The sequence below is a fragment of the Mastigoproctus giganteus genome, chromosome 8 (assembly GCF_048544385.1).
Source record: "Mastigoproctus giganteus isolate SK-2022 chromosome 8, ASM4854438v1, whole genome shotgun sequence".
In the NCBI taxonomy this organism is placed as follows: domain Eukaryota; kingdom Metazoa; phylum Arthropoda; class Arachnida; order Uropygi; family Thelyphonidae; genus Mastigoproctus; species Mastigoproctus giganteus.
Window position 1 is genome coordinate 155,914,745 of NC_143582.1, and position 13,237 is coordinate 155,927,981.

General features: G+C 38.6%; 1 protein-coding gene across 1 annotated transcript in view; it reads left to right on the plus strand.

Annotated features, from left to right (window-relative positions):
- The window catches only part of LOC150081939 (filamin-A-like), a 385,277-nt gene that overhangs the window by 112,106 nt on the left and 259,934 nt on the right, over positions 1-13,237 (plus strand). Inside the window, exon 3 of the mRNA XM_090378994.1 lies at positions 7,723-7,851. Within this exon, the coding sequence (XP_090235120.1) occupies positions 7,723-7,851 (129 nt within the window). The remainder of the gene's footprint in view (positions 1-7,722; positions 7,852-13,237) is intronic.

A 13,237-nucleotide genomic window follows, 5' to 3' on the forward strand; every position in this document is an offset into this window, starting at 1 on the left:
AGAACACAATTTATAGAGAGTATGTAGAGCAATATGGCCTTAGCCGCTGATGCTCCTAAAACCCTATAACAAAAACAACAAGCCAAATAACTGAACAATACTGCATAAATATGCTTCACGTAGTGAAGCGTATTTATGCCGAGTAATACTTATTGGTAAAAAGAAGACTTGTATTCACTGCTAGGATGGGCACCGGCATTATATCGATCCCAATATATGGGACACAATATGGTCATGTCGTATTTCCCCTGCACGTCTAATATCAACGACAACTTTAACTGTGCATTCCAAAAGGTTTACTTATCGGACTAATTCCTGCCAAATCAGATGCTTGATAGAATCCATTTTCCACGAACCCAGCTTATAGGCACCATGTGCTTTTCTCGGCAAGCTCCCCAACTGGCTCATCATCGTAACTGTGTGAACTGAACCATTTACACTAACACTTGTTGGTTTGCATCTGGCTTCAGCACCTCCAGCTGTGAATGGACAAACCGACATAATTTCGGGATGGACTACCTGAACTTGCCACGGTGCTGCATAGGACTATTAAGTCTTCCCCCCTACACAATTTTTTTTTCGTGTATGGGAGAAATACATAAAAAATTTTTCCCCCTAATCACATTTGTTTCTATGAACTGTCCATTAACTTTGCAAAGCCTAGAAAATTGCCTTGATGGCTTTAATAATAATTTATTTAAACATTGATTGTAGGAGAATATGGGAGGCTTACCTCTTTCAGAGGTAAGCCTCCCATATTCTTACAAGAGTGAAAAAGAGAAGAAACTATAGATTGGCCACTTCCCAAGTGCAAAAACGATGGACTGGACAAGGAAGGAAGGTTGTCCCACCAATGGAAATAGACTTCAGTGACAGCATGAATCCCACTCCTGGAGGGGTTCAGGAGCCAGCAATTTTAGTCTTACAACATAGATGAGAGTCTTCATTGTTCATGGAGGACAGTCTCGCAGTAATAAGGAATACCGCGCAAGCACTAGCAAGGAGGTAGATACTCATCCCCACAGAGCAGGAGTCAGCAATGAGTGTTCCACAATGGGAGACAAGGATTACTGACTTCAGCGAGGGAAGAAACTTATACCCGCTTCAGAATTCTTTTGCCAGTAAAAGCAGATATAAGAAATCTTACCCGAAGAGAAAGTTCTGCTACGCTAGAGCAAAGCGACAAGTGTTTAGCATTAGCATTAGCATTAGTAGAGGCATTTGATGCAAGAAAGCAAGCTTATGCAGCATCAGCCAAAAAAAAAAAAAAAAAAAACCCACTTCCACTTCACCCCTCTGTTCGTTCAAAATACCTGTCCAGCTGAGCCTTAAACTTATTTAGGCTTCCACCTCCACCACAAGGGATGGAAGTCTGTTCCACCCACCAACCACCCGCTGGCTAAAGGCAAATTTCCGCACGTCTATCCTACATCTGTCTTTCCTCAATTCGAATTTATGCCCTCTCAGGTGATTATTATGAGCTAGAGGAAGAATCCCATCAGCATTGAGCATGCTCAAACCATTCAAGGTTTTATACACCTCTATCAGATCACCTCGCTGGTGCCTAGTCTCCAGACACTGTAATTTGCAAAACTTAAGCCTTTCTTCGTAAGACACCCCTTTGTTCCATTCACTAATCTTGTTGCCCTTCTCTGTACTCGTTCCAGCAACTCTACATCCTTCTTGAAATGAGGCCTCCAGACCTGTATACAGTACTCTAGGTGTGGCCTGACCATTGCCTTATACAAGGGAATAATCACCTCCTTATCCCTGCTGGAAAAATTCCTGTATATCATTAACAATACTCCATGAGCTACTCGTGCAGCCCGTCTGCACTGCTCAGAGAACTTCATATCTGCCTGCACAACCACCCCCAAGTCCCTTTCATTCTCTACCACTGTCAGTGTAGTACCACAGAGTTGATACGTTGCTCTGGGGTTGCTGTTTCCCATGTGTAGTACTTTACATTTGTCAATGTTAAACTTCATTTGCCACCCCTCAGCCCATCTGCTCAACCTTTCCAGATCCTGTTGTAGCAGCATAATGTCAGTAGGGTCCTTGACAACCCTGCCCACCTTTGTATCGTATGCAAACTTGGACATTAAGCTTGATATACCATCATCAATATCATTTATAAATACAGAAAACAATAATGGACCCAAAACTGAGCCCTGAGGGACTCCACTAATAACATTAGTCCACGATGAGCAGTGTCCATTGAATACCACTCTCTGTCTTCTCCCCCTCAACCACCCCTTTATCCATAGCAGCAATTTTCCTCCAATGTCACACTGCTCCAATTTGTGTAGCAGTCTTCCATGTGCAACAGTATCAAAAGCCTTTCTAAGATCCAAGTATATAATATCAAAGCTATTCCCTGCATCCAGTTCTTTTGTGACTGCATCATAGTATCCAATCAAATTGGTCAGGCAAGACTTCCCCTTAACAAAACCATGCTGTGTCCGAGCTATAACTGAAATATTGTCTAAATGATCCTGCAGTGCTTCTTTAACCAGTGCCTCCATTAATTTTCCTGGAACAGAAGTTAAGCTCACAGGTCTATAATTACTTGTGTCAGCCTTTGATCCTCCTTTGTGAATTGGGGTCACATTTGCACATTTCCAGTCTATGGGTACCTCCCCTGAGTCCAAGGTATCTCTCATAATTATGGCTAATAGTTTGCTTACTTCCTTTGCTGCCTCCTTTAATATAACTGGATAGATCCCATTCACCCCGGGTGCCTTTCTTGTGTTTATCTTCAACAGTTTCTCCTCCACTTTACTCTCAGTTATTTCAAGATTCTGTAGCTTACTGCTAGAGTTGAATACACCTCTGGCATTCCCCTCGCTGAATAACTCCTCATGTGTGAATGTCGATGCAAAATATTCATTTAGTTTCTTAGCTACCTGAGCAGGATCATCAACACTTGACCCATCAATATCAAGTGGACCAATCTGATTCATCCCCTTCCTTCTAGAGTTTACATAAGTAAAGAACTCTTTGCTGTTTTTCTTTGCATCCCTTGCCAAGGATTTCTCGTAATCTGCCTTCGCCTGCCTAACCTCCTTTGTAACTTGGTTGCATATCCACTTGTATCTATCATAGGCTTGTGTGGTGTGTGTTAATTTGTAAGTATCCCATGCATTTTTCTTCTCTGCCATATGCCTCATTAATTCATCTGACATCCATTTTGGCCTAAACCTTGAACAATATTTCTTAGTTGGTATGTAAAGCCTAGTAGCTTCCAAGATAAGTTCTTTGAATGCTTCCCATTTTGAATTTGCTGTTGGTAACATCATCAGTTGGTCCCACTGTATAGAATTTAAATACTGTCTCAGTCCATCGTAGTCACTTTTACGGAAGCAATAACCCTTCCCTTTACCCCTAATGGTAGTTACCTCTTTGAGTAAATCCCACTTCAGCAGACTGTGATCACTGCCACCTAGTGGTTCATTTATCTGCAGATTCCTAATGCATGAAGAGTCACTGCTGATAATCAAATCAAGAGTATTGCTCCCTCTAGTTGCCTCCCGAACATGCTGATGTAGAAAACAATCATCCAATAAATCCACAAAAGCCCTGCTAGTGTATGAGTGACCAGCCCCCAAATTCCAGTCAATATCTGGGAAATTAAAATCTCCCATTATAAGACTCTCTGATTTACTGGCTCACTCTATTTCCCTGTACAGTTTCTTATTATACTCATCAGAGTCATTAGGCCTATAGCACACTCCTACTCTCAATTTTGATCTCCCAATGCTTATGTCACACCAAACTGACTCAACACTGCACTGTCCAGCGATGTCGACTGGCTTCACTTCCTTGGTTTTTATGTGTTTCTTAACTAATAGCATAACCCCTCCCCCCCTTCCTATCCTGTCTATCCTTTCTGTAGACGTTGTACTCCCCAAATTCCAGTTCTGCATCCCTTATATCTGTGACACCACGTCTCTGATATCCCAACGATATCTGCCTTTGATGTTTTGAGCAATACCTCAAATTCATCAAATTTATTTACAAAACTCCTAGCATTGGTGTACACGCAAGTATACCTGCACCTGTTTCTATTCTTAGCTACCCTAACACAGCCCATGTGTTTACTAGTACCGCAATGGCTCCCAGCAGTCTCTGAAATATCATGCATCTTGTTTTTCAGGCTTCTGCTCATTCTAATAGAAGCAGTGCAAGAATCTCTTTCACCTCTGCCAGTGGCTACTGGCAATCTATTGGTCTTTGTCTACCCCCAAGCTAGCAGTTTTCCGAACCACCTAACACTGCCTCGATAGCATCAGCAAATATTCTTGCACCCTTTCTATTTAAGTGTATCCATCCCTCTAGAAGCAATCTCTCCTGTTAACAAGTACAGTCCAGGCTGAAAAAAATTCTACCCTTTGAGCCTTGCACAATCTTTCCAGGGCCGAATTGATCGACAAGGCTCTCATCATATACTCTCTCCTATCGTGTCTGGGCAGAATTGCAGATACTTTCAAATTCAACCCTAATTCTCGGCTTTTGTTCAACAGTGACCTGTACTTGTTAAGTAATTCTGCCGGTCTCCTACTCTTAATATCGTTAGTGCCAGCCATACCCTGGTCCTGTTCCACCTATCCTTTTTACAAAGTATATTCCCCGTTTCCCTGACAATAGAGTCACCAACAACTACTAGTTCCTTCGGGACCAGCGCATTCTGCCTTGGGGGTTGCCTCTGTGTCACGTGATGCCCAAGTGCAAGCTCTGGCGTTGATGTGGGCAGCTGAGAGCTTGATGGGCCCTCAATTTAGTTTCTTCGAGGGCATCCACCCTGTCCTTCAAGCTCTCATATAGGCCCACAAGAACGCCGAGTTGTTGCCTGATATCGATACACTCCTTGCATCGCGCACACACAAAGACATCCCTCATGGCAGTATCATGTCCCGTACCCGATTGCTCTGCAAACATCAAGCAAACAGTGCATTTTATAAGGCTGTGAGTCAGAGGACAACTGGCCCCCTCAGTTCTGCTCTGAGCCACAGCACTTCCATTAGCTTGAGCCTTTTGCTTTGGTGCTCTGGTCTGAGTCATGATTCTATTAATTAATTAATTAATTATAATTGATTATGTTATGTTATTAATTATGTTAAATATAATTAATTATGTTACGTTTGTAATCTAAGTCGTTATATGTATTTATTTAAAAGTACAATTTAACTGCTAACGAAGTTCAACTAACGCTATCTAGTACGGTATATAAGTATCGTATCACAAAGGCGGGAACTTACGAACTTTATATCTACGGACACTTAAGTATTAATTAACTTTCAAATCTCGCTGTCTCAATTCAGAATAAACTAACGATCCTTACTAGGTCTACAAGCTACTTACAGAAATAATTCGATGTAAAAAATATTCAATCAAGCGGCTAAATATGGCTAATGACGTTCAGCGGAGTTGCAACCACGTGGATACCCTTACCGATACTTTTATGCAATTACAAGGCCGAGTAAAGAATAAATACACCAAATTAATCAGAAAATCACAAAATAATGTTATACTACTAAATTTAAATCAAAAGTTTTAGAAAAACAATAATTTCAAATCAATAAATAAGAAAAATCCACTTAGCGGCTTTGAACACGACCGTCTCCTAGTTGCCTCGTCAGCAGATGTTACTAGGTTCGAAGATCTCACCCCTTTTGCAGCTACAGTTTAGCACGGTGGGATCTCACACTAGAGCAGATTACTGATATCACAAATATCCTTGTATCGGATACAGAGAAATTCCACGCTGAGGCAGAAGCCACAGCGTAAGCATATGACCCTATCCTTCGAAAAGTCTACGAGTTAGCTAGGCCTAAATCGAGGGCGTTCACAGGTGAGCAAGAGGGAATTTTTTGATGTAGCAGACGATGAGTAGCCTGTTATGTCCCACAGAGGAACAGGGAGAATACGGAAGTTGTTGAAGAAAAGTCTAGAGAGGTCAGGTGGATTTATTTTCTTCGTAGAGGATTCTGCTGATTTCTTGGAGAATTAATTTTCAATCGAAGTTAATAAAAAAAAGCCTACATAATGTTTTAATTTAGTGAAGGACTCTTAATAGCTGTTATTTTTGATTTTTTTTTTTCTGATGTGGAATTCCTGTTATAAATAGTAACAAATAGTAAATGTCTGAGATGCTGGTAGTAGGGGTAGCGAAAAAAAATGTGGGACTAATCCTCGTCAGGAACAGGTGGAATGGTTGGAGAGTCAACACTGTTGAAGTTTTGGTTCATGGAATGATGTCTATTGACGAGAAGGCGGTATGTACACTTAGATAAAACCATTTGTTGATTTGGTTGTTACAAGAAGATTCTCCCCGAATTTACATTGGAGATGAATCGTCTAGTTAAGTTTACTCTAGGAAAAAGCGTCTCACGTTTGTTGCCATATTTTAAAAAAGTTCCTCCCGGACTCTGGATTTTTCTTTCTTAGGGCCTCGCTGGACTGAACTTCAAAATCAAGGAGACTGGTGCTTGTGGATTTATTCTTTGGTATTCTTTTATACAGTAAAGCCACTGTATGATGTTCATTAAAGCATTTATATAGGAAGTGCAGGTGAAGTGGTAGGTCCCCACTAAGAATTAGAGACGATTCTGAAATCACGTACTATCATCAGATTTTTGAATCTGAGTGGAGGAAGTCCAGTTAACATTTATCAAGCGCCAGTCTAGAAGCGCATTGGTTCATCGCCATTGAAGAACGTACAGTCTGGAGATAGCATTTTACCCTTAAAAGCAAAATAAAGTCATTTTCACAATGTCACGTGTACATCCACTTGAATACCTCCAACAACATATGACATTGTGAAAATGACTTTATTTTGCTTTTAAGGGTGACATGCTATCTCCAGACCATACGTTCTTCAATGTCGATCAATCGATGCGCTTTTAGACTGGCGCTTGATAAATGTTGACTTGGAGGCACCACAAGCAAACAATACACGTCATACCAGCCATGCCATTCATAAGTCTGCGCGGTATCGTCACCGTTCCCCCCACACCGGGTGGAAAAGGCCTAGGTTCGAATCCCGTAGATGACGCGAGGAACTTTAATGGGCTTTTTTCACTCCGTGGCTGAGTTAGTCGGTCTCAGGCGTAGATAGCAAGGTTTTTCTCCCCAGTAACTTGGGTTTTTCGTCCAGCAAAACAGGCAAATCGACCATAGAACATACGCAATTTATAGACACAAATACGGGTTAATGTATTTAATTACGGGTAACCCTAAAATAATAATTTTTTTTGATGCCATTCATAATCATTAATAAAATTGTGATATATAAATTAGGAGACCTTATAATCTGAATATACCTCATAAATATTACTGCTGAATATTTAAATGATATTTTATCACACAAAATTGTGATAAAGTAGTTTCCTGAATTAAATTACTAAAAGTCAAATTTAAAATATAACTACTTCAGTAAACCTGTTATATTAATATGTGGCGTTAAAATGTAAATTATCAGTGATTGCAACATTCAATGCGATAGGTTACAGTGCAAAACATTTCAGCACGTTTCGGCATTTAAAATATTGCAGCAATGTGAAATGTTGCTACAGTATCTGTGTTACTGAGAAAATGCTCTTTCACTATTAAACTTCAGTTTCATATACTTCAAAACTATGCAGGTACATGTTTTTTACTATAAAATATATTCACCTGAACTTTTACATTATTGAATACTTATTAAAAATTTGATTTTTGCAGGGAGCCCGTATAAGTTCCATGTTGATAACGTTAGCAGCGGTTTCGTCACAGCATTTGGAACCGGGTTGTCTAGTGGAGTTGCTGGTGAAGCATGCAATTTCAATGTATATACAAAAAATATTGGGTCAGGTATGTCTCTTTTTATTATTAAACACACACGTGTGTGTGTGTGTGTGTGTGTGTGTGTGTGTAGTGTATATATACTCAGGAGCGGATTAAGGTCTGTTGAGGCCCCGGGCGCAGAAGAAAATTTTGGACCCCTTAAAAAAAAGAGAGAGACAGGGAAATAAAAATACATGTTAACCATATTTTTTAAATAAATAAAAAATATTATGTACTATTAGTGTTTTATTTCCAATAAAATTTGAATATAATATATGTATAATATAATTAATAATAGCATAATAATAATCACAAAGTTTTGAACTAATAGTTGAACATATTAGTTCAACTATTAGTTGAACTAATATGTTCAACTTTACACTTTTATTAATACACACAATTTACATACATTCATTTCATATATATACAAAACTTATATAGGTTTATACAAATATATATACATTTCCATCATCCAGGTGTATGTATGTATTTATGTAGGTTACTGGCGGTTTCCAGGGTTCCCCCTATGTCCGCCGTCTATTAAGCGGTAGTTATTGCCAGCAGAATTGTAGTGATTCATCTAAAGTGAACGACTTGAATTTTGAATTTTGATACGACATCAGTGACTATTTTGAGTTTAATTTAGGTTTAGCCGCGTTTTGCTTTGGGATTACTATTTACACCCGCGCGTGCGAGGAGTTTAAGTTTAGCGTTAGTTTAGTATAGGGTGACATGAATGCACTAGGGAAGAATTAAGTTTATCGCTAGTTTAAGTTTTGGAAGTTTGGAAGGCGCGAGATAGAGTAGTATGGCGTATTAGACTAATTTAGTTTAGGATTCTTAATGCTGATAGCACTTAGATCTTTGATGTTCATTTTAGTGTGTGTGGAGTGTTGTATATGTTGTTGTGGCTGGCATCTGGCATTTAGCAGCAGCAGGGGGCTGAAGGCAAGTAGAGCCTCAACCCCCGCTCCCGTCCCTAGCCGCGAGGAGGCAGCCAGGTTCTACTATCTTGTTTAGAATCAGTTATCAATAACACATTTTGTGTTAACTCAGCTTCAATCTATATAGTTGTGCACCCGGATCCGCAGGGCCCAATCCTGACCTAGATCACGGGACACACCCATAGTATTTTAAATTCAGCATTGGCTCTACATGGTTTGGAGTGTGCCCAGTTCCCGCAGGGCCCAAACCTGTCCTGGAACGACCACACCCTTAAATTTTTGGGTTGGAATTACTGAAGTAACATGGTTTGGAGTGCGCCCAATTCCCGCAGGGCCCAATCCTGACCTGGAGTTGAAGCGCACTCAATCAATACGTTGATTTCGTTGATTTACATTGATTCCAATACAGTCTGTAGCAGGGTTTATTCTTGTGTTCCTAGTTTCCTGTGGCTTGTATTCTCTTTCTACGGGAGAATACCTTTTCCGCGAAGGTGGCCAGCGCTGAGAAGGACTCGGGGCTGTCGAGTAGCATTGGCAGGTCATTGGGGTTGTAAACGTTTGTTGCGTATAAAGTTGGGGTTTTGCGTGGGCCCTTCAGAAGTCGGGGCCCAGGGCGCGCTCCCGGTGCGCCCGCCGTTAAATCCGCCTCTGTATATACTCTATTTAGTTATTATAGTAAAAGCACAATAAGTACTATACAGATGCTGAACATGTACTGTATATGCACACAACAGTGTACAGCTTACGGTGGGCCATAAGTCCAAAATAACTTATAAAGACTAAAATAGCCCATGTAGGCCTACAAGGCCAAACCCTGGAAATAAACATATAATTAGTAATAAAATATAAATATATAATACAATGATGATTATGTAGTTAACTATTGGTGTAGAGATACATTCAAAGGAACTTTTTCAAGGGCTAACCCTCTCAATATATCCCACCAATAATTAACACAGCTATCTGTTTCTGATTGCCATCTGCCTGTTTATCAGTGTCGAAATCTTTAATTTAATTTTGTTATAATTTAGCAAACAGGCAAGATATCTGTCGGGCCACACACACACACACACACACACACACACACACACACACACACACACACACACACACACACACACACACACACACACACACACACACACACCTATATATATATATATAGTTATTATAGTAAAAGCACAATAAGTACTATACCTATATGGGCTATTTTAGTCTTTATAAGTTATTTTGGACTTATGGCCCACCGTAAGCTGTGTTCATATACATGTTCAGCATCTGTTGTGTTCATATACATGTTCAGCATCTGCATAGTACTTATTGTACTTTTACTATAATAACTAGATTACAGACTGATGTAATGTACAATCTGCTATTGATGGCACTAATCTGATCTGGCTAATAACTTTTATATTCATCCCTATTGTTCATATATATATATATATATATATATCCAAGTATGAAAAAGCAAATAGTAAAATTGATATTATAATAAATATTAAATAGTCACATAACCAATTAATGCCATCTAAGACGATTAAACATTACATCGGTCTGTATAAATATGAATATGAGCTAAGTTAATAGTGGTAAGAGTTTTTAAAGTTAAAAAATGATATACTAGCTTATCAGGTAACCCAAAAACCATAGCGGGTACCCAACGTGACCTGGAAAAAATATAAATATATGCCATGACATAAGCAATAAATTATAAAAGCATAAAAAACTACCATTAAAATGTTAATTATGGCAATGATATACATTGAAAGGGACTTTTTCGAGGGCTAACCCTTTCAATGTATCACCATAATTAACGAGCTATCCGTTTCTGTAGTCATCGTCCAGCATAACTATGTCCAAATGTATGTAAAATAGTAAGATAGGGCCAAAAAGTAGTGACGAGAATAAAATTATGTTGATTAATCCTAAATTTAGCAGTAAGCTGGCAAGATGACTGTTAGCCCGACGGATAGTCAAAATTTAAATTAGAGAAAGAGCTATAATTATTAGGCATATGTGCGTAGTTGATAGTAAATGCAGTCACGGTAGTCTAACTTCGCTAGCTTCCACTATTGATTGACTTTTGCTTAGACTACCGTGACTGCATTTACTATCAACTACGCACATATGCCGTGACTGCATTTACTATCAACTACGCACATATGCCTAATAATAATTATAGCTCTTTCTCTAATTTAAATTTTGACTATGCGTCGGGCTAACAGTCATCTTGCCAGCTTACTGCTAAATTTGGGATTAATCAACATAATTTTATTCTCGTCACTACTTTTTGGCCCTATCTTACTATTTTACATACATTTGGACATAGTTATGCTGGAAGATGACTACAGAAACGGATAGCTCGTTAATTATGGTTGATACATTGAAAGGGTTAGCCCTCGAAAAAGTCCCTTTCAATGTATTTCATTGCCATAATTAACACTTTAATGGTAGTTTTTTATGCTTTTATAATTTTTTGCTTATATCATGGCATATATTTATATTTTTTCCAGGTCACATTGGGTACCCGCTATGGTTTTTGGTTTACCTGATAAGCTAGTATATCATTTTTTAACTTTAAAAACTCTTACCACTATTAACTTAGCTCATATTCATATTTATACAGACCGATGTAATGTTTAATCGTCTTAGATGGCATTAATTGGTTATGTGACTATTTAATATTTATTTAATATTTATTATAATATAAATTTTACTATTTGCTTTTTCATACTTGGATATATATATATATATATATACAGGGTGTCTCAAAAATATTGGTACAAACATTTAGGGGAGGTAGGTAACATCTAAAGTAATGTGAATCGCATAGGAACCCATAACCGGAAATGTCACGGGAAAGTAGTAACAGAGGCACAAGAAGCAGAAATGACACAAGACAGTAATTAGTTCAAAGTATTTTATTATTTTTTTTTGGCGGGCTCCAGGGTTTCCCCTATTCGCCGCTGAAAGTAATCTATACATTGTGCACAATTTATAATGATTAATTATACATGAAAAGTACAATGATTAATTATACATGAAAAGTACAATGATTAATTATACATGAAAAGTACAATGATTAATTATACATGAAAAGACTATTTACAGTGATGGTACATAAAAAGACTATATACAATGATGGTACATAAAAAGACTATATACAATGATGGTACATAAAAAGACTATATACAGTGAAATACTGGGTTTCGGAGTCCAGCAGACTAATCAATACATCAGGTAAGTGTAATCCAAAGAAACAGTTTAGCATTTTACTGAACCTCAGGAGCAGGAATTCTTTTTCTCCGTTTAAACGATTTCTCTGCATAGGTGGAGAAGGCAGTGTAATATTCAGAACAGTTAACCAATCTCCGCAGTTCGGAGCAGTCAAATACATTTGTGAGAAGTTGAAAGTCTAGTCTTAAATCGTCGTACAGAGGACAATGAAAGACGAGATGCTCAACAGTTTCTTGAGCACCGCAACTACAGAGAGGAGTGTTACTTAATCCTAGTGAGAACAATTTAAAGTTAAGACTTCCATGACCGGTATATAAAAACGTAACGTATAAACCAGGATTGAACCAGTCCATTTTCTTGTCGTAATCAACAACCTCGGGAAAAAACTTAAAGGTCTCCCTACCCAAAGTAGAGGTGGACCAGGTATTTTGCCATGCTCTACAACATTCATTTCTCATTCTTTTAATGTCTACATTTTCTTGCAAGTCAGTATTATATGTTATGCCTTTTACAATCGCAGGAATATTTTTTCTTCTACAATATAAAGATAATGTAACATTACTTCATATTGGATTGGCAGTCGATGACTGAGGACCTGGAGAGCAGCTGTAGAGACAGTTCGACAAGCTCTACTTACAGCGAGAAGGAAGAATCTTTGTGCTTGAGTAAGATATTTTTGAACAAGGGAGTTACCGATTCTGTATCCCCAGGCCCCAGCTGCATAACACACAATTGGTATAAATATACAAGAATAGTATAATTTAATGGAAGATTTCTTTACACCAAAAGTACTCCTGGTAATCTTAATAATTTTATAGGTCATAACTTTTATTTTCTGAAGTACATATTTTGCATGGTAATTGAAATTAAGACGGTCATCAAAATAAATTCCTAAGTATTTATGCTGCCGAGTGCTCCTAATCATTTCTCCATTCAACTTAATCACAGGTGGTCTATTCACATCAAGAGAGCCTTTTAGCACATTTGTTTTGTTTTATTAGTAGAAATTTGAAGTTTGTGTGTTTGACACCAGATATCCAAGTCCTCTAGAACTTCATTTGTTCTACACTCTAGCTCCCGGCGGGAATTACCAAAAATCAGAATAGCAAGGTCGTCTGCATAAGCTATATGAAGGATGTTGTCTCGATCAACCGAGAGCCACCCATCAAGGACCATGTTCCAGCACACAGGGCCAAGAACAGAGCCCTGAGGGCAGCCCCTAGAAACAGATC